This window comes from Podarcis vaucheri (genome assembly GCF_965113315.1).
Source record: "Podarcis vaucheri genome assembly, chromosome: 9".
Classification (NCBI taxonomy): Eukaryota; Metazoa; Chordata; class Lepidosauria; order Squamata; family Lacertidae; genus Podarcis; species Podarcis vaucheri.
This window is the reverse complement of record NC_138767.1, coordinates 5545840-5568412: the sequence shown is the minus strand read 5'-3', so window position 1 is coordinate 5568412 and position 22573 is coordinate 5545840. Positions and strand designations below refer to the sequence as shown.

At 44.5% G+C, this 22573-nt stretch overlaps 1 protein-coding gene across 1 annotated transcript in view; it reads right to left on the bottom strand.

Moving 5' to 3' along the window:
- DNAAF9 (dynein axonemal assembly factor 9) overlaps positions 1-22573 on the bottom strand; it is a 78163-nt gene that overhangs the window by 37634 nt on the left and 17956 nt on the right. The window contains exons 4-16 of the mRNA XM_082236330.1: positions 21846-21970; positions 17629-17725; positions 14766-14872; positions 12501-12578; positions 10575-10673; positions 8478-8533; positions 7477-7612; positions 5815-5896; positions 5384-5420; positions 4890-4977; positions 4193-4269; positions 2685-2729; positions 314-359 (exon numbers count right to left, since the gene is read on the bottom strand). Coding sequence (XP_082092456.1) covers positions 314-359; positions 2685-2729; positions 4193-4269; positions 4890-4977; positions 5384-5420; positions 5815-5896; positions 7477-7612; positions 8478-8533; positions 10575-10673; positions 12501-12578; positions 14766-14872; positions 17629-17725; positions 21846-21970 — 1073 coding nt within the window. The remainder of the gene's footprint in view (positions 1-313; positions 360-2684; positions 2730-4192; positions 4270-4889; positions 4978-5383; positions 5421-5814; positions 5897-7476; positions 7613-8477; positions 8534-10574; positions 10674-12500; positions 12579-14765; positions 14873-17628; positions 17726-21845; positions 21971-22573) is intronic.

Here is a 22573-nt window from a genome sequence, read left to right as displayed (position 1 = left end):
TATTAAGAGACACATTCCCACTAGGCAAGAACTAGGGTGGAAGCAAGGCCAGTGAAGGATGTGGCTTGGGGGGAGTCCCAAGGGACCGAGAGGGAAGCCTGGGGGGCTGCCTTTGGCTCCCAGCCTTGAGGCTCCTTGGGGTACATAGCACCTCCTCTGCACCTCTGCCAGGTATAAGCCCCTGTGCACAATGTGGCTCAGGCAGGAGGCCGGAGGATCTCCTGAGCCTTCCTGAACTTGCCAATACCTCTCAAGGCATTTTAGTAAAAGGACATGAACATCTAGGAAGCAGCAAACTTTAAATTCGACTCACTGTTTTCACTAAGTAGAGGCTGTCCTCATTATCCAGCGGAATAATTCTGGAAGGATAAACACACTGTTAGAAAACTTCCGTTGCAGCTTGAAACTGCCCTACCAGCAAAAATTGAGAAAACCAACAAGGCAATTTTTTGCTGCTGGCATCCGTCTGTCTTGAGAGGCAATGGAGTGTGCCTTCCGAGGTGAAGCAAAACCACTGCATTATCAGCACCAAATGACCAATCTGGAGCACGAGCCTGGGCAGTGTGGATGGAGGTCCTGAGTGGCTCAGACCACAAGACCCCTCTCTCTCTCGGTCTTGCTGATGTGGTCCAAAGGAAAGTAGAGCAATATGTTTGGCACCAGTTGGCTGCAGGAGTTGCCGGCAAATGAGGAACATTTTAAAAAATACCGTATTTTTTGCACCATAACACTCACTTTTTTCCTCCTAGAAAGTAAGGGGAAATGTCTGTGCGTGTTATGGAGCAAATGCCTGCAGGTAGCGGGGGGGATCTGCTGCAGTCGTGAGCAGAGGATCCATGGTTCCCCTTCCTTCTCTCCTCCGTGGCTCGCTTTGCTCGCTTTGAAACAGCAAAGAGGGAGAAGAGTCACTGAGTGGGGAGAAGAGAGGGACAGAGAGCCTGGTTACAAAGCATGGATCCACATGGATCCTCAGGATTTTTGCACTGGGTCACCCCAAATTCACCATCAGATCACATAGCATGTCCATGGCTACAGCTTGCACCAAAAAAATCACGCACCCACTGTTGCCCGGGGCCGCAGTGGTGCAAAAACGTGGTTACAAAGCATGGATCCTCAGGATTTTTGCATTGGGCTACCCCAAACTCACTGTCAGATCACATGTCTGTGGCCACAGCGTGAACCACAAAAATCATATATCCACTATTTCATTTAGAATATTTTTTTCTTGTTTTCTTCCTCTAAAAACCATGTGCGTGTTATGGTCTGGTGCGTGTTATAGAGCGAAAAATACGGTACATTCAGAGAATGGAGTCATAGGATCAGCTGAGCCAGCCTCTGTCCATGTCTAAGTACTGCTGCCCCTTGGGAGCGTTTCATGATTGCAGGAGCTTAAAAAAGAGCCACCGTTTGTAGACCTCTCTGGACATTACTAAGAAGCAGCAGCAGAAGGAATTGTATCTGCCAAGTGTGTTCCCAGAGACGTCTGAGTAGCATCATATGCAGTCAGAACTGGCCCTAGAGCAGCGCTTCTCAACCTGTGGGTCCCCAGATATTGTTGGACTACAACTCCCATCATGCCTGAGCTCTGGCCTTGCTAGCTAGAGGTGATGGGAGCTGTAGTTCAACAACATCCGGGGACCCACAGGTTGAGAAAGGCTGCCCTAGAGACTCCAGCAGTAAATCATCAAGCACAGAGTTCAAAATCTTGTCATGACCCAAGGAAGGCTCACTTGGCTCAATCACTGCTCACCTTTTTGCTGTTTATGGAGCCCTTTGAGACTATTTAATATTCTGCTGCTCAACTCCCTATTAGCAAACGTAGTGTAAATCGTTTTGAGGTTTGTTTGCTTTGACAATCAAGCAGTATATATATTTTATGAAATAAAAATAAATAAAAGAAGCTGTTTTTTGCCGTTTCCCCCTATACATTTTTACAAACATTTTAGTGCTTAGGATGAAATGCTGCAGGTAAATACATATTTGCCCAGTTCAGACCATGATTAAGCCAAGGAATGTAGGGACATTTTGTTCGAGCGCAGAGATGCTTTGCCTCTCTCTTCATACATGCTGTAAATCAATTAAGAAAGCCTCCAATTAACCCGTTTCCTGCTTCACCAGAACTGGGAAGCAATGGCTATCATCTACAGAACAAAACAGGATATTGAACCCATTTGATTTTTGGTTTAGCATGATCGCTTGCTTCAAAGCAGGTGAAATAGGAAACCATGGCTAATTAGGAACTTCCTGAATTAACTGCAGCTTATGGGGGGAAAGCAAAGGAGCTGCAGACGTGTACAAGAGACTCATCCAAGATATCATTGAATGAATGCAGCCATTCATGTTACACTGTGACCCACCCCAAGTCCTCCAGAAATTGTAGACGGCACATTTAAACTACTATAATATGACTATGATCTCAAGGTGTGAACATTCAGTCAAGACTGAAGCCACGAAGCAAGGATATTTCTATGCAAGCTTCCATTTTTCCATTGTTTTATTTCTAGATGACTAAGTGGTTTGAAGAATACCCATGCTATTCATCTGGCAACCACAGGTATCACGGCACCAAGCGCTTTATTTGTTCTGCTTCGCTTGGTTAGACTAAAGGCAAACTCTGTTCTCTATTAAGCTGTCGGTTCAAAAAGACAAGCAGCCTTCTGAAAGTGAAGCATAAAGGAACTGACCTTCCATGGTTGTTCACAGCTTGAATCTGAAAATTTATTCTGGTGCTGTAAAGGAGAAAAGCGGGGAAATCAAGAGAATATCAATTTTTTTTACAAAGGCTTATACTCAAACGAGTGACATTGGTGCAGCTTGAAGGGCAAACCACATTTTACACACTGCCAGGCTTGTGAAACTGCCCTCCTAAGGGCACCACACGTCTCTGCTCCAGATTCCACCAAAACCTTTCCCCAAAAGTTCCAGCTACATATTTACTCCTGCGAAATGCATGCTTATAATTATAATAGGATTGTGTGGCATACTCTTCTTGTAAACACAGGCGTCTGTTGAATACAGCACCATATAAACTCAAAGCAGTTTAAATATTTTTTAAAGGCTCCTTCTCGTCTTATAATAGGAATACATCCATATCTTACGAACACCCAGATTTAAAAGATACTCTGAGAACTGAGAAAAACAGTTTTGTTTAGACAAGCCTACCCGAGGCTCAGAGTGTTGATATGTGCTTTAATCTATTTCTAGTTCATTGCTGACCTTCTTCAGAGTGCTTTCAATGGTCGTTCTTAACTGTTTTTACTGAGAATTTTATCGTTTTGTTCTGTTTGTAAAAAAACCACACACCTCAAGGTGGTTTGCAAGCATGTACAAATCAAGTATGCCAACCTTACGAAATAAATATACAAGGCTGATTTTTGTGAATGCAAATATTTCCCAAAGCTTATTTATTGTTGCTATTTAATAAGTTTATTTACCACCCTTCATCTGAGAATCACAGGGCAGTTTGCTACATGCCCCCCCAACTCTTCGCCCACCCAAGGACAGCAAAGAGCAGGATCACCAAAGCCACCTCTGAAGTTGTTTTTATTTTTATTTTATTATTATTATTATTATTATTATTATTATTATTATTATTATTATTATTATTATTATTATTATTCGCCCTATACCCGGGGGTATGGGACGCGGGTGGCGCTGTGGGTTAAACCACAGAGCCTAGGGCCTGCCGATCAAAAGGTCGGCAGTTCAAATCCCCGTGACAGGGTGAGCTTCCGTTGCTCAGTCCCTGCTCCTGCCAACCTAGCAGTTCGAAAGCACGTCAAAGTGCAAGTAGATAAATAGGTACCGCTCCAGCAGGAAGGTAAACGGCGTTTCTGTGCGCTGCTCTGGGTTGCCAGAAGTGGCTTAGTCATGCCGGCTGTATGCCTGCTCCCCCGGCCAGTAAAGCGAGATGAGCACTGCAACCCCAGAGTCGTCCACGACTGGACCTAATGGTCAGGGGTCCCTTTACCTTTACCTATACCTGGGGGTATAGCTTGGAGGTGGAGCAGGCAGCGCCAGCTGTTGCCTCAGACAAGACACCCTCTCAGTCGCGCCATCTGCAGCCTCTCCATGCCTTTCAACAAGCAGACCTAGGGACAGCATCTGCCCTGGTGCCCGCAGACAATGAGAAACGCCTTTTGCTTTTTTTAAAAAAAAATTAATTAATTAATCTCAAGAAAATTCCGCTTACCGCAACGGAGTTTTAAAGTAAGCCAGTTCAAAGGCATCGAGAATACTGAAGAACGTTTGCTCGGCTACTTCCTTTGCCTGCAAAAGACAAAGAGGGGAGGCAGAGAAAGCGACGTCAAACCATCTCTGACCAAGAAGTTGTGAGAAGCAGCGGGAAAAGAGGAGCGTTCCCTGGGATCCAAGGCCCAGAGGACTTTCAAACAGGTCCACATGCCCACCTTACACCTTAAAAAAAATAAATTTAAGTTGCCTGTTTTGGTATAATGCAACACATGCATTAACAGCTAATCACCACAAATAATATAGATAATAAGGGGGAGGAGATATGAAAAAGTCACACAATGCAGCTATTTGAGAGCAAGGAAAACAAAGGATAACGAGCCCCAATGATGCCGCTGGGTTTTAGGGGGCCTTGAGAAGCAGGCCCTGCCATACTACTTTCAATTTCCCCATATCCACTCTGCAGTGGCTGGGGTCATGAGTGTCTTTTTTCTTTCACTCACCAGTAAGAAAAGGGTCTCTTTCTCCCACCACCTCTTACCAGGCAGTGGAAAAGCAAGCATCCTTTCTTCCAAACTTATTCCAAGGTTGTTGATGCGCTGCCTCCAGCATGCCCAACAACCTCTCTAAAAACCTCTGGAGGAAGTTAGAGGAAAGGAGGAAGGGTCGGTTTCCGGTATAGGAAGAAGCATCAGTACCTTGCTGATATTGGATGTTCTTGAATAGGAGTCTATACCAGCCAGGACAGCCTCTACGGCGGCAGCATAGATTTGAGAGAGCAGCTTGCTAGAAAATAAAAAGGAAAAAGGAAATGGAGTACAAATTACGACACTCAATGGGCATTTCAACTGAGACACAGGCTCCTAACCTAACGCAAAGCTGAATACTTTAAATACAACAGGGACACATACGTAAGTTTCACGAAGGATTAAAATAACTGTTTACAGCAGTGATAAGAGTTTAGAATCATGAAGTAGCTGAACGGAGTCACACTGAAAGCTAGAAGCATCAGAATGTTAGTTGTGGAACATACCCACTGTCTAGGAAAGTGAAAAAAGCCATCAAGGCTTCGTTGATGCACCACGGGCAACAGAAATTGGTGCACGTTCTAACTGTGTTAAACTGACGAGCCAATAACGTATGAAACAGGCAAGAGAGTAGCATAAATGGAAAAAACTAAAAACCAACTTACACTTGTTCGGCTTTCTTTTCCATCTCATTGTCATTGCCTGTTATGAGCCAAAGGGAAGTGTCATTTTTGATTTCTTAGATTTATGTGCTGCTTTTCATTCACATGAATTGCAAACGATAAATAACGATAGTGCAATAGGACATCAAAAACGGAACATAAATCATATAGAATACTTAACACATCCAGAGCACACCAAATAGAGGAAGGATGACTCTTGGAATACCTACATCCTTGAATTTTATCTGTTCTCTTCCATTCCTGTTTCAATCCATTTATTCTTATTTTAATTTGGAAATGTGTGTGTGCGTTTGTATGGACTGCAACCCACCCCAAGGCCCAGGAATTACAAAGGCTAGCAGGGTGTGTGTGTGTACGGACAAGGACAGACACGCTAAGGCACGAACAGAAAGAGCAGCTGAAACTGAACTTACCAAGGTAAGGCGTGTGAGTGGCTCCAAAGAAGTAGGTCCTGGAGCAAGCCAGAGGTCCCTTTGGAGAGACACACTGCACAACCTGGTCGCCAGCAAACACAAAACGCACAGGTGGGTGACAAGAATGAAGGGTACTGCATACTCTAGCCTTCCCTAACCTGACACAGTTTGGCATCTGAAGAACAATTCCCACCAGCCGCAGAAAGCATGAACGATGAGAGTTGGAGCCCAACAACTTCTGCAGGGCATCAGGAAAAGAAAGGAGGCTATATGCCCTGTGCCCCAAAAATTGCTATGAACAGTGGTTGAACTGTAAGTAACTGCTCCCTAAAGGGTGAGGATCCAAGCTCCAATGCAATAACAACAAACAACAACAACAACAACAACAACAACAACAACAATTTATTTGTACCCTGTCCATCTGGCTGGGTTTCCCCAGCCACTCTGGGTGGCTTCCAACAAAGATGAAAAATACATCAAAATGTCACACATTAAAAACTTCCCTGAGCAGGGCTGTCCTTCAGATGTTTTCTAAATGTCAGGTAGTTGTTTATCGCTTTGACATCTGCTGGAAGGGCGTTCCACAGGGCGGGCGCCACTACCGAGAAGGCCCTCTGCCTGGTTCCCTGTAGCTTTGCTTCTCGCAATGAGGGAACCGCCAGAAGGCCCTCGGCGCTGGACCTCAGTGTCCGGGCAGAATGATGGGGGTGGAGATGCTCCTTCAGGCCTTTGAGGCCGTTTAGGGCTTTAAAGGTCAGCACCAACACTTTGAATTGTGCTCAGAAACGTACTGGGAGCCAATGTAGGTCTTTCAAGAGTGGTGTTATGCAAGGCCCGTGTTTGCCATTTAGGGCCTGTTGCCAATTCAAAGGCATCTCAGGGACACACCAACCCCTCTTGTGATACTGTTCGTGCCTGCGAGGTCTCAAGGTGGTCGTACTGCTTCATCACCGCACACCCCAAAACTTCCTGCTGCAATTCTGTTAACTTATCATACCGCAAATGTTCCACTTTTGTCATGCTCCAGTGCCAGAGCTGTCCTCTCATTGGCAATGATGCAGTGAAACTGGGGAAGTGTCACAGAACAATGAATGATGCGGGAGGATGTGTGGACAGCCCTGTACAAATCCTCCGCTGATTCACTGTTGTACCAAAGGTAAAGGGACCCCTGACCATTTGGTCCAGACGCAGAGAACTCTGGGCTTGCAGTGCTCATCTCGCTTTTATTGGCCAAGGGAGCCGGCGTACAGCTTCTGGGTCATGTGGCCAGCATGACTAAGCCGCTTCTGGCGAACTAGAGCAGCACACGGAAACGCTGTTTACCTTCCTGCAGGAGTGGTACCTATTTATCTACTTGTACTGGCGTGCTTTCAAACTGCTAGGTTGGCAGGAGCAGGGACCGGGCAAGGGGAGCTCACCCCGTCGCGGGGATTCGAACCGCCGACCTTCTGATTGGCAAGCCCTAGATTCAGTGGTTTAAGTTACAATGCCACCCGCGTCCCTTGTGCCAATGGTACATTGCAGAATATATGTGCATGTAAAGAAAGAACACACCAGTCTGGAAGATCATGTAGCTCTTGGGTTGGAGAACTGTTCACAGGTGGCATTATCGCAGGGCTATTTTAACAGGTGCCTATCAAAACCTCATCGGGTGATGCTTACCATGTGCTTAGCAGTGCTTCCGCCAAGACCCGTGTTGCGAAGCAGGTGCCCCTCAGACGGGAAATTGAAGTTGCCAGAGTTCAGGTTCTCTTTTGAGGAATGGGTGCCAAACAGGACAAATGGCTGCCTGCTGGGGCTAATCACACACACACAAAAACAGCCATCACCACCAACACACTTGCACCATTTATTGCAGTTTCAGGAATCAGCTTTTCCCGGGGCAGAGTTTACAGTTTTTATTTTTATTAAGCGCGAACTACACACAGCTCAAACAAAGGAGAGCGTGTAGTTTGTGGTACAGCATTTTCTTTGCATGAAAGAAGCTGCCAGATTCAAACTCGGGGATCTCCAGTTAAAAGATTCAGGTAGCAAACAATATGGAAAACCTCAGTTTTTTCATATCACCTGCTATTTGGGGAAGGGCCATAGGATATCTGCCTTACACTGGGCTTCTTCAGGCAGGATCGGGAGAGACCCCTTGTCTGAAATTCTGGGGAATGGCTAACAGTTAGAGCAGATGATCCTGAGCTGGATTTGACTTCTCCTGCACTGCAGGCGGTTGGACTAGATGACCCCTTGGGTCCCAACTCTACAATTCTATGATTCTTATGACTGGGGGAAAGGCAGTTTCTTGTGTTCCTTAAGAACTTAGAGAGCTGCTGGAAGTCAGGTATGCATACCTAAGTTCCTATAGTAGAGGCTTATTTGCAGAAGCAATTGACTAGGCATGTTGGTTGTATCAGCGTTATACTCTGGAATGTTTGCCAGCTAGAAAGATAAGCCACATAAATAAAGACTCCCCGACAAGCTAATAGATACTCTGGCTTTGGCTATTGTCGAAACTAAGGTGACTGCCAACAGATTAATGGGAAAAATACATAATCACAGTTATAGCAGAGTGCTTTCGGTTTTAGAGATGCAAACACTCTTTTACATGCTGTGCTTTTATGAAATGCATTATCCTGTACCGTATTTGCTCAAGAACCTGTCAGTTAGAGTACCTGTTGTCCGTGATATGGCTGGAAATCATCCCATGGCTGAAGTAACTTCGGAATGGCTATGGAAGAAAAGATATTGAATATTAGAAATTTCTTTTTTTAAGAAAAGCAGCTTGTAAGAAATAATTGACACATCCAAGCAACAGCAGAAATGTGTAGTGGTGCATTACAAACTATTTCAGACTGTGCATAGGGCATATAATTCCTTGATATTTATTTCTCCCCTTTCTTATTCAATGAACGCTCATGGCATTTACACCACCCAAAATATAATGACAATCTCATGCACATAATTAGTGGCAGAAACATTATGGCGATTTAGGTAATTTACTGCCTGGTTCATAACTTGTCAGCCAACTGATTAATGTACAAGGGTTTTACACCTCTCTATACCTAAAAAATGTACTTTCTTTTGGATCCCGGATGAAAGTTTGCTCATTGTGAGAACAAATTTATAGTCTCTCAATCAACTGCTGTGCTACTTTAGCCATGACCTTATGTACACCAGCTGGTTAATTCCACCCCCCACCCCCCCCGACAAGCATTAATGTGTTCACAAGGCACCAGTGACGCCTTGGATGCTTAAAAGCGTGGGTAGGCAAACCAAGGCCTGGGGGCCGGATGCGGCCCAATCGCCTTCTCAATCCAGCCTGCAGACAGTCCAGGAATCAGCGTGTTTTTACATGAGTAGAATGTGTCCTTTTATTTAAAGTGCATCTCTGGGTTATTTGTGGGGCCTGCCTGGTGTTTTTACATGAGTAGAATGTGTGTTTTTATCAAAAATGCACCTCTGGGTTATTTGTGGGGCATAGGAATTCATTCCTTTCCCCCCAAAAAAGTATAGGCCGCCCCCCCCCACAAGATCTGAGAGACAGTGGACTGGCCCCCTGCTGAAAGTTTGCTAACCCTTGCATAAGAGAGACATAATGTTCTTGCCCATGTTATTTTAGGAAATGTGATTTTTTTAAACAACGCCCCCCCCTTTTCACATAGTTTAGATTTTAGTGTATGTTTTTTTCAAATTAGAGATCAAAAACTTTAGCTGCAATCAATGGAACTTGTAAGATTTAGAGGCAGGCCAAAAGAGTAACTCCCTTAAATGATTCCCTTCCCAGTGATGCACGATAGCTAAATCCCTTCCCTAACAAGACTTGTTAAATACTATATGTGCACTATAATTTGGGGGTGGGCAGATGGTTAGACCTACGATCCACTGGTAGATCTCTGGGTGACTTGCTGTAATTCAGCAAGGATTTCTTTGTCTGAATTGTTGAAGAGTGGCAATGGCAGTGAATTCACCGCTTGTTCTGCCTTAAAAGAGAATGTTATGAAGATGGTCTATCGTTGGTATCTTACTCCCACCAAATTGGCAAAAATGTACAGAACTAGTAGTAAAACTTGCTGGAAATGCAAGGAAAAGCATGGCGACTTCTTTCATATGTGGTGGTCATGTAATAAATTAAAAGAGTTCTGGGAATCGATTTATAACGAGTTAAAAAAGATGTTTAAGTATAGCTTTCCCAAAAAGCCGGAAGAATTCTTGCTAGGTTTGTTGGGAGAAGATATTAAGAAGACTGATCAAAGATTATATTTGTACGCAACAACAGCAGCTAGAGTTCTGATAGCTCAAAAGTGGAAGCAACAGGAGATGCCGACAATAGGAGAATGGCAGATAATACGCTGAGATGGCTAAATTGACACACAGAATTCGCAATCAGGAGGAGACAAAGTACCAAAAAGAATGGTGTAAATTTTTGATCTATGTAAGTGAGAACTGTACAAATTTGAAAACCTTGGCAGGATTGAAGTAAATCTTATGTCATGTTGTAATCCCTAATCAAAGAAACTGTGAACTATAGAATAGAATAGGAAAACTGATGGAAGGGAAGGATGGAAGTCAACAGCTCTATGGAGCATAAAGTAGGATATTTGTAATAAGATTTGATGTTTTACTGGTGTTGGTGGGTGTTGGTGGGTGATCTTAAATCTCAATAAAATTTATAAAAAAAGAGTGGCAATGGCAAAAAGGCACCCCTCCTCCTCCCCAAAAATGGGTTTCCGAAAAAGAGAGTTTCCCCTTTCGCGTAACGAGATACATACCTCTCCTGCCTGTGACTCTGACAGCTCCAGGATGGAAGGGATTTCGGTGTCAAAATTGGCAAAGAAATTGGTCCACTGATGTTCAAAAGTCATCAAATCCTGAGGAGAGAAACATATCAGCCGTTAAAGGAGATTCCTTTGCATCTGTGACAGAGTCTGCAGCATACAAAAATCCAATTAAACAGAGCAGGGGGTAGTGTGGATCCAGAACTGGCCTCCACAGTCACTTACAGACTCATGAGTGATCGCCAAAGAAGAAGAATATTTTTAACCCTCTTTAAGAACAGCCACTCTTTCACAAGTAATACTGCCCAGACTGTTAAGACACCAGAATGAGAAGGCCTCTGGGTTTGCAGTAGTCATTTTAAGAAAAGCGCAAGGATCATTGCATGTGTGGAACTGAAGGAGAAAAAACAGCAATGGAGCTCCAATACACACCCTGAATGCTCTGAGCTTATGCAAAGGTCACTGTGGCAAGTGGGAGAGAGGTAGAAAGGCTTAGTCACACAATCAGCATTTTAAAGCAAGAAGACAGATTACTGGTGACGTCTCCCTCTGTGGTTTTGCACAGGATCTCATTCATTCCATAAAGTTCTGCACACAAGGCATTCCTGGTGGCTTCTGCCCATGCAGTCTAGGAGTAATAAGGCCAAAGCCACAGAGTACATACACAATGAGCCAATTCAGATATCGCAATAAAACGTGATTGATCCTAACGGGAATGAGATAACGGGAGGCCTTAGGCTCAATTGCTACTCCTCTCCCGACTCTTCCTCCCGTGCGGTCATGAGGCGATGAGAAGCTTTCCCCCTCTGTATCTGAACATGACAAACTCGTTTGAAACGAGCCAATTTAAAACCATGTATTACTAAGATGGCTTGTTTCAACAAACCACAGTGTGGGGTTCCGAACAGTGTAAGATATGAAAGCGAGGAGCTAAATAGCACCTTAAACCGAGGTTATGGGTGCAACAACAGAATGTACAGGCACGCTTTTTGAATAACGAGAATACAAAGCTGAAAATGAATGAACCGCAGCTAAAATATTATGTTCATTTTTCCACATGGTCTAGTCCTTCCCCTGCCCACCCCCCTAATATTCTTAAGAGGGTCTCTTCTCCAGTCTTCAGAGAGGAGCTGGAAGTGGGGAGGCAGAGAAAGGTCCTCCTTTCCTTCAACTCTGCAGTTTTAATCTGAAATCTTAGGCAGAGTACTGCGCTCAGAGCTTAGAAACTGCTCGCGCTAATGAAATTCCATGTTGCAACATGCGCCTAGAACAATGGGAGTTTTGAACACTGGTTCAGAAATAACCCCAAACCGAGGCTAATAAATGATGTGAAGAAACAGAACGGGAGAAGCACAAAGCTCCAAACTCACTGCAATCATTGGGGGGGGGGGAGACTATGGTTTTTCATGACATTTGAACTGACCCAACGCCATTTTATGGGATGCAGAAATGACTCAGCATTTCTCAGAACCATGGACGTTTGGCATCTTGCCAAGATCATCCGCAAGCGGGGACACAGTTTCTCAAGAGACAGATTGCCTACTACCGCCGATCTTCCCCAGCCATGTGTGTAACAGGTGAGCATCAGGTATGATGCAGTGTGTAGTCTTGAGTTCACGCTGATACCCAACAGGCCTTGCTAGCACTTTGTGGAACTCTGTAGGGTGGGGTCAGTTCCCACAGCATGTCCCAGGGCACCCCAGGCTTCTCTGAAGGTCCACACAAAAGCCATTTCCTGTAGAAAGTCCTTTTAGTTCTAAACATGTTAAAAGGGAAACCGAATAAACCACAGCATGATGAACCATCAGAATACCAGCACCCCTCTCTCCATGCAATCATACAGCTAAATACATGGGCTTATTCTCTGTCAAATTTGCCTTGGGGGTGGCAGTGAAGGGGAAGAAAAGTCTGGCACATTACCTCGTAAAGTAAACTCTCCAGAGAAACAGGATCAATCTTGCTGTAAGTTTTCCACAAGTCCACACTGACATCCATCAGCTGCAAAGAGAAAGAGTTCTGAAAGGGGCTTGCACATTCCGTGCTTTTAATAAATAATAATAATAATAATAATAATAATAATAATAATAATAATAATAATAATAATTTATTATTTATACCCCGCCCATCAGGCTGAGTTTCCCCAGCCACTCTGGGCGGCTCCCAATCGAGTGTTAAAAACAATACTGCATTAAGTATTTAAAACTTCCCTAAACAGGGCTGCCTTCAGATGTCTTTTAAAGATAGGATAGCTGCTTATTTCCTTCACATCTGAAGGGAGGGTGTTCCACAGAGCGGGCGCCACCACCGAGAAGGCCCTCTGCCTGGTTCCCTGTAACCTCACTTCTCGCAGTGAGGGAACCGCCAGAAGGCCCTCGGCGCTGGACCTCAGTGTCCGGGCTGAATGATGGGGGTGGAGACGCTCCTTCAGGTATACAGGACCAAGGCCTTCTATTCTCAAACACTGCCTTCCTCAACAGCTGGGTTGGGAACGGGGAATTATAGTTCCAAACATCTGGAGGGCGCCACGTTGGGGAAGGCAGCTCAAGCGTTACAGTTCTTCCCAAGGCCAAGCAGGCAACAATGCTGGGATGATTGAAAGGGGCAGTAAGAACACAGAGCAGTCACCAAAATGCTTAAGGAGAAGGCGCTTGGTTTCCTTTCCGTTTGGAAAGAATCATAGAATCATAGAATCATAGAGTTGGAAGAGACCACAAGGGCCATCGAGTCCAACCCCCTGCCAAGCAGGAAACACCATCAGAGCACTCCTGACATATGGTTGTCAAGCCTCTGCTTAAAGACCTCCAAAGTAGGAGACTCCACCACACTCCTTGGCAGCAAATTCCACTGTCGAACAGCTCTTACTGTCAGGAAGTTCTTCCTAATGTTTAGGTGGAATCTAAGCCAGTGTGGTGTAGTGGTTAAGAGCGGTAGTCACGTAATCTGGGAAACCGGGTTCGCGTCTCCGCTCCTCCACCTGCAGCTGCTGGGTGACCTTGGGCCAGTCACACTTCTGTGAAGTCTCTCAGCCCCACTCACCTCACAGAGTGTTTGTTGTGGGGGAGGAAGGGAAAGGAGAATGTTAGCCGCTTTGAGACTCCTGAAGGGGAGTGAAAGGCGGGATATCAAATCCAAACTCTTCTTCTTCTTCTTCTTCTTTCTTGTAGTTTGGATCCATTGCTCCGTGTCCGCTTCTCTGGAGCAGCAGAAAACAACCTTCCTCCCTCCTCTATGTGACATCCTTTTATATATTTGAACATGGCTATCATAATCACCCCTTAACCTCCTCTTCTCCAGGCTAAACATGCCCAGCTCCCTTAGCCGTTCCTCATAAGGCATCGTTTCCAGGCCTTTGACCATTTTGGTTGCCCTCCTCTGGACACGTTCCAGTTTGTCAGTGTCCTTCTTGAACTGTGGTGCCCAGAACTGGACACAGTACTCCAGGTGAGGTCTGACCAGAGCAGAATACAGTGGCACTATTACTTCCGTATGACACAATCCCCATTCACAGAAGTTGCCCCGTATGACACAATCCCCCTTCACAGAGACTCCATTCAGCTGGGAACGTTCACAATCTGCCATTATGGCTGGTGAATAGTGCCATGAACGTGAAGCGCTGTTGTGTTCCTCAGCACCCGGCAGTTTCTGTAAAATAACTATTACACGGCTATGTTCCCTTTGGGGCCACGGCAGACAACAGCCCCGACAGCTCACAGCAGAGATGAAAGTGTAACTCTGCAATCTGGAAGAGTAATAATAAAAGCTAATTTCTGTTACTAGGGTTTTTCTCAGTTGCTCGGCTTGGGAAAAGGAAAGCATAACACAGGGGTTTCCAAAATAGATGTTGAAAAAATTGTTCAGTGGGCATTCCTGAGAACGGTGGCGCACTCAAGACATAGCAACACAAGATTCCTATTCCGTGCTTTTGGCTTACACAAAGCAAAATAATATATACATTAAAACAGGAACAGGGAGATGCTGTGTAAGTGTGGAGCCTGAAACTAGGGACTCCATAATAAAATGAAGAGGTCTGGGGTGCTCTGGAATACAATGTTGATGAAATAAGTCTTCCCCGGTCACAGTCTTTCCAGCGCCTCCAATGAACCACAGCAGGGAGAAAAGTCCTGGCTTAGGGGGACTCGTGATGGGCTTGTTGTTCAGCCAGGAAACCTCCCTCCAGCCTCTTACCTCATATTTCATTGTGAAGAAGCCATCGCCGCCGATTCCTTCCAGGGCAAAGGCCTGCACGATCGGCCACTTTTCAACAATGAACATGTCAAATATCTGCAGATGTCCTGAAGAAACAAAGCAATTTTATTTGGGTGGGTGTGCAATTCCTCAGCTTTTGTTATGCAACTGCAGCACTGTCCATGTATATTAATGCAATGGTTCTGCTTATCTAGGGAGGGCTCCCTTGCTGGTGTGGTTCTGTTGGTTATATATAAAGATTTTAGGCTGCCTTATGCTCTAATGGAATCAACTTGATCCCCTGCCCCTCTTTCCTTTTTCCTTTCTCTTTCTGTGATGGAACTCCTATTTGGGGACTTCCCTGGCTTTTTCTGGTCCATGTAGAACCAGTCTGGATAGTTGGCCTTAGTGAAGATTTGACGTTTTCATCCCCAAAAAGTTTTTGATTTGAGTTTCTACTGAAATGAGGCTGCATTTTAATGTTGTAATTTAATCTTGTTTTTTTAAGTTGTATTTTAATCAATTGTTTTTATGTCTGGTGTTGGCCGCCCTGAGCCCTGTCTTGGCTGGGGAGGGAGGGGTATAAATAAAATTATTATATTATTATTATTATTAATGTAAACAAAGACATACTCCTAGAATCACAGAGCTGTCCCCGTTAACAGCCAGACCCACTGACCCATTGCACCACAGGGTCCCCATGCAACCATGTTAAGAACTTTAAATATGAAAATAAATAAATAAATGCAACCTTTCAACAGGGAGAAGCATTTATACATGGAAAAAAACCCTAACGTTTTCCATTTTGCTGAATCAATATATTCAGAAGATCATGGGATTAGGATGTGAGTGTGTGTGGAAGCATGAAGCTGACACACAGGATGCCTCTTGGCCAAAAAGAGGATGTGGAAGTAAATGCAATAATGCACTAGGCAATGCTCTCCTTAAAGGGGGAAAATATAATTCCCCACCCTTGGAGAAGCGCCCTAGATCTCTGGCAGAGCAGCTGCTTTGAATGCAGAAGATTTCAATTCCAATCCCTGGTATCTCTATGAAAGTTTGCAAAGGACCCTCAGCCAAGACTATGAAGAGCTGCTGCTGGTCAGTGAAAACCAAAGGCCGGGAACCTCTGGCCGGGAACCTCTGGCCTAGTGGGACAAAAGCAATCACACACCCCAAGGCCTTTCTGCCCAGCCCTTGGTCAACATCCTTCTCTCCCACACCCTCCTCAAATGCCTGCCTGGGATGCAGCCTTCAACTGTGATCATGCATCTAATTTGCTTGGGTGGAGGATGAAGAGAGGGTGATGTTTGTGTATGGAACCCGCTGATGTGTGTGGTCAAAATGGTGCCGGTTGTAGAAAAGGAAGAGTCACGCCCATTGCTGCAGCACTCTGGCCTGCTCATCACGCAAATATGGCTCCCGAAAGGTTGGCCAAGCATCCCACCCCTGGTGTAGACAATACCTTGCTATATGGACCACTATACTCTGACTCAGTAGAAAGCAGCTGTGGCAGAAAACAAGATTTGGGCTTATTTATTCATTTTTGCTTACGTGCATATTTCATTTCCAATAAAGAACGCTTTTAAATCTAGAATACTGCAGCAATTGTTTATTGTGGACTACCTTTCTGGTTTCTTTGCTGCTGACGCATGACTCCGTCTTTCTTCCTTATGGCTGCCATATTAAAAATCACTTGGAAGTCTCCCCAGTTAAAACACAGACCCTCTCCTACACTGTGACACATCTGCACAGAACGCAGCTGCACTGCGTTGCCAGGTCCTCAGCAAGGAGGCATTGCTAAGTTTGTGCATGTTCTGGACTGAGATGCCTTTGCTAGTTGAGACCAGCTCAGTTCCAGTCAGCAGCCAAGTTTCCATTCCCCATCTATTTAACCTGGAAAAGCAGATATCATTTGCTTCTTGGTTTTCATCACCGTCTGAAAGACCACTGTGTGCCAATGTAACTTCAGTAATTTAAGTCTGCAGTCTAAGGCCAACTCAACTAGAAGATGCTTAATTCTGAAGTTGATGATTCCCAATACTTTTTTCCTGTAACTTTTTTTTTTAACTGCACATTTCCCGTGAACTTCGCAGGTATTTCTCAAAGTCCAATGCAGGACAAAGAGGAGACAACTGGTATGGCATACGAGTCATTGAGAGAGAAAATCACCGTACAAAAAATCGCTACTGAAAAGAAAAACGAACAACGTCCAGCACAACCACTGTATTCCAAGCATTTGCTCAAATGTTCCCTGCACCATTACAAAAAGCAGCTGTCTTCCCTCAAGGGTGCCAAAAAGCCTCTCGTTGAGACCAGTGGAATGCCTAGTTTTGAAAAGCAGGAGCGAGGAATTGAGGCAGGCTCAGTGGCTCAGCCCCATAGCTAGGATGGTCACCAGGGGAAGCCCGTTGCTGGGGAAACCCACAGTTGATGCAACTATAAATATACTCCTCTCTGTTCATAGTTCTTTCTTTCTTTAATGGAACTACAAGCAAGACGCTTGTTGCAGCTTTCTTGCATCAGCGTGTTTGCTGGTTATTTCCAGCAAAACAAAATCAAGACTGTGCTGTGGCTTTCTATCCCAGCTTCACATAATTAACAGGAAGGTTTGTTTCCTGTTCTAAAAAGGGTGCCTATTCTTTCCCTACATAAAGGAGGAGTTACATGGAAGAACTCCTCATGTGGCACACACAGAGAGCTTTGTTTGTTGAACCACACATACCATGTTTAATATAAATAATGGACCCCAGCTACTCATTTTTCCCTGTCCCTGACTTAAAAGTATTATAGGAGCCCAGAACTGTGGAGTTGGCACGTCATGTACTGCTGTTCAAGGTGCGCATGGCTTTTTCAAACCTACCCTGTGAGCTGAAGGGAATCCCGATTCGGCTGCAGTCACGAACCATGTCTACGAAGCTGGAAATTTTGAATTCCTCCGCAGCCTCTTCATCTTCGTACTAAAAGAAACAGACCAGGAGAAAGAAAACCCAGCAAATCAATACTCAAACCACTGCCCAAAGATTTGGAAAATAATGCCCATGTTGCAATGCCTTTCTTATTCCGCCTGTAACGCTCTCAGCTCACAGCAGTCGCCATCTTTAGTCGATCCACGCTATATTTTAAGCACAGCCATTTTGGGCTGGAAAGACCATGTTCACACTGATAACAAGCACAGAAGCCAGCAGGGGATGGGCTCTGTATAAAGTGAAGCAAGAGCAATCACTGTGCAAGGAAAAGCTGATCCATGTTCCATTGTGAACATGGTGCCTGCAAGCTCACGGCAAATATTATTATTATTCATTGCATTTAAATCCCACCTTGTTCTCCAAGGAGCTCAGGGTGGCATATATTGTTCTTCCTTTCCTAATTTAATCTCCACAACTACCCTGTGAAGCAGGTTAGGCTGAGAGGCGGCGACTGGCCCAAGGTCACCCAGTGAGCTTCAAGGCCAAGGGAGGATTTGAACCCAGGTCTCCCAGGTCCTAGTCCTACACTCTAACCACTGTGCTGCACTGGGTCTCCCTGAAGTCGGCAGAGACCAACTCAAAGCCATGGCAGCCATATGCAAAAGGCACGTCAGTTTATGAGCTCCGTCCAGAGCACTAATTCTCTTGCAGTTAAATCTGAAAGAAGCTTCTTCTGTTATCACCTTCTCAAGACTGGAAAACAGACCAAGCTGTAGGCACGGCTCAAGAATCTTCTCTCAAGCACAGCCATGTTTTTCTGTTTTCTTCCCTCCAACCCCCAACCAAGGAGTTCAGGGCAACTTGAAAGCTCAGGTACTGCCTTGTGAACATTGCCTACTGCCATATAAAATGAATTATATGAGGCTGTTAATGGTGTTGTTTTAAAGAGAAAGGATAAAGGCAAAAAGAGCTTGTTTGCTATTTCCAGGGGAACACTGCGAGTCTCTTCAGTTAAATCATATGCCTCTCATATGCTGGGTCTCTATTCTGCGGGTGCCAAAGCTCCATGAAAGAACTCGTTTTCATTGTGGTTAGTACATCATTATCCAGTCAGCCCACTTAAAAAACCATGTGGTGCAGCACTGGGCAGAGTGGGGGAAAAGAGGCACAGCAGAAACATTCGTATTGGAAGAGTGGCAAATGAAGGTGATTGACTACATGGGACTGGCTGAAATGACTGACAGAATCCAAGACCAGGGGAAAGAGACGGCGGAAGAAGATTGGAAGAAATTTAAAATCTATCTTAAGAAATATTGTAAAATTAATGAATATTAAAATGTTGTGGTTATATAAAGTAAGGAATTACAGCTGTTAAAGATTAAGTAAAAGAAAAGAAAAGAAAAATTGGATAAAATTAAGGGGAAGGATTTGCTGAAATAAATTTGGGAATTGGAATGCAGAAAGGGGAGGTATGGGGAAGTCGATGAAGTAAGTTTAAGAAAAAAAAGGAGTTGAAATTATATGTGTTTGTCTGTTTTTGTATGTATATTTGTGTAATGTGTTTTGTGTGTATTGTATGTGTTTTTATAATTTGTGAAAATTTAATAAATATTAAAAAAAAAAACATTCGTATTGCAAAAAGCTGACTGGTTCAACCCAACATGAGTGCCTATTTTGCGGCATACGAGAAAACCCAATTACAAGAAGCAAAACACAGTAATTGCACCAGTAATTTCTAAAGTGCTTGCAAAACAAAGCCCAGCAACCAGAGAGGGGTCCTGCTCACTCTCAAGGCGTTGCCAAATTTGGAAAGCCTGATTTAAGAGTCCTCGAAGCAAAGTAGCACCCTTAAAAAACTACGGTTCCCAGAATTCCATGGGAGAAGCCATGATGGTTCAAGTGTGATAAGAGTGTGTGTTGAATACATGGTACGAAAGTGACCTAAATCATTAACGTATGAAACTTCAGTGGGAAAGAGGTGCTCACAGATCGACTCTAGGCATCTCTCTCTGGAACACGAGACAGAACCACCAACAGAATACAGCCCTCTGCAGAAAACTCTTGCGTTACATTACTACTACAACTATTACGTTACAATAAATAATGGGCTGAGTTTTACTCAGAGTACGCTCACTGCAATTAACGAACATGACCAAGTCACTGAGTCCACTGTTAGTAAAATTTCACTGAATGCCACCCAATTATTTTACAGAACATTAAAATGTATGGTTGGTAGAAGGAAGGAACACTGAGATGGCAGCTGAGTTTTAAAGTGTGTTGTTTAAATTGTTTTTCAGGTTTGTGATTTTTTAAAATGATTTTGTTTACTGTTTCTTACAGTAACAGCCACTCTGGGTGGCTTCCAACAAAATATTTAAAAAACATAATAAATCACCCAACATTAAAACCTTCCCTATGCAGGGATGTCTTCAGATGTCTTCTAAACTGTTATATAGTTATTCATCTGCTTGACATCTGATGGGAGGGCGTTCCACAGGGCGGGTGCCACCACTGAGAAGGCCCTCTGCCTGCTTCCCTGTAACCTCACTTCTCGCAGCGAGGGAACATTGGAGTTGGACCTCAATGTCCAGGCTGGACGACGGGGGTATACAGGTATTCAGGTATATAGGGCTGAGGCCATTTAGGGCTCAACACCAACGCTTTGAATTGTGCTCAGAAATGTACTGGGAACAGACACCACAGGGTGCGCTTGGCTCAGACGAGCAGAACGTACAACACGGTTATGCAGATCATGTTCTGTTCTCACTCTCTGAGCGGCAGAGCCAGATCACAGGACAAAAGAACAAACAGCACTGTTGAGTTTTAAGGGAGGGGCTGGATAATCTAGACAGCGAGAGAGTATATATGCAGATAAAGGAGGGAGCCCGTCCTGCCTCTCCTGAAGGCTGTGGGCGTTTAAATCCCAACAGGCCTGGAGAGGTGTTTGGTTTCATCAGGTGCTAGAACATAATGAGCCTGGCTCCAAGTAATGGTTTTCGGTCCAGAACCACCAGGCTTCAAAGGCAAAAGCATTGTGAACTATGTGAAAGGTGCTTCACTTAATCTAACTGCAGCAAGCCTCCAGGTCCTTTCCAAGGAGAAGATTAACTGGTGTCGCAACCCACCAGTTCCTAGGTGTGCAGAAGCTTCCTTATTCTCTCCTGTGGGCCATGCAGAACGGGGAGCCCTGTGCGTACACCCAAGGCATTTTGGGGTAGTTTTATTCTGGAAAGGTTCTTTTACAAATCCCAAATGACAAATGAGCGGGTTGGACTTCAGATCACACGGAGCCCTAGAAGCTGGGTGTGTCTGGCAGCTCAAAGGCTTACTGGTGTGTTGGCCAAAAGGCAAGTATTTAAGCCCCAGGTTGAGTGTGCTCACTTAACTGCTGCACCGGGGTTATTTTGACAGGAAAGGGATGTTTTAAGCCCCCCTCCATGGAGTTTTGATGCAGCTACCAAGGCAAGAAAGGATTGTTCTGCTGACATGTATGGGATGAATTGGTCCTGTGCCCCAGCTGTTGAGCAACTTGAGAATTGAGGCATAACCACCAGATGAGATCAAGGCTCAGACTCAATTATTTGGTCTCTTTCTTCCCTTTCTGTATTCTCACAAAATGATCCAAATGGCAAGAACTGTGGAATAGCAACAAGAAAGGGTTCAGGTAGGTAGCCGTGTTGGTCTGACCAGATGAAATAAACAGATAAAAATTAAAAAATTGTCCACAAGCACCAAGTTAGTTCTTTCGTATCTGAGGAAGCTTATACCCAGAACTAACAAGAAAGGGGTTCGCTATGCCTTTTCAAAGTCACCATCTTGACGTAATGGTGATATGAAGCAGAGATCACGGCTGCTATCCTGTGCACGCTTACTCGAGAGTAAGCCCCTCTGAACCCAGGGGCACCTCCACGTGATATTGCACAATATCAAGCTGCAAGTCAGGCAAATCTTCCGTTTTTATTTTTTAGCCATTTTTAATTTAAATTCCATGAAAGAGAAGGGAGTCGGGAGTCTGACCACTGCAACAGCATCTCATTGGATCATATCAATTCCACAGAATAAGGAGACCTTCTGCAACGCCAAAGGCCTCCGTGGGAAGCCAGAATTGCTGCAGCTCAGGGTGGCCTCAGACAAATGCTGTTCCTTCTATGTTTGCTACTCGGCCACTCACCTCGTTTTCAGTCAGGCAGTGGAAATGCAAGTTTCTCCAGAATGCTACATATGGCAAAAGGTAGTTGTAGTTGACAGGGTTGCAATAGAGATGGACGCTGTCTGGCTTTATTAGTAGGATCACATCTAAAAGGAGCAAGAAATCAACCTAATGTTATTTTCAAGTCACTAACCTGTTTGTCCTCCTGATGCAACACTCAGACAAGTCCTTACTTATTTAATACATTTTTACTCGCTCTTCAGCTAATGGGGCTCCCAGAGCAATTTATGAAAGATCATTAACAAACAATATAGTGTCTCCCCTCCATATGGTAACTGGAAATACGTGACACAAAAGGAAAAAGAGATGGGGAGGGTAAAGGAAAACAAACTCAGGGACTTTGGGTTTTTTGTTCTAAGTCCTTGTGATCCCTCCCTTCTAAATGACAAAATATGGAACAGGCAGGGGAGTTAGAGGGCCACTATGCACTCAATGTTTTCCTTTTATGATGCTCAAAAGGTATGTGTTGGCATGTGTAAAAATCACACATAGTATCCAGGCTGGCACAATCACCTACAAAGGAGGTGGAGGAGGCAGTTATGTAGGAAACAACCCAAGGGAGCTCTTTGCTCAAGGCCACCCAAAAAGTTCATGGTGGAGCAACCGCATTTTGTTTTTTGCACTGGTGGCCCCAAGTCCGCCTGGAAGTTAGTGCTCCTAGGCTTTTTGGGGTGGTCTTTGGGCTTTTG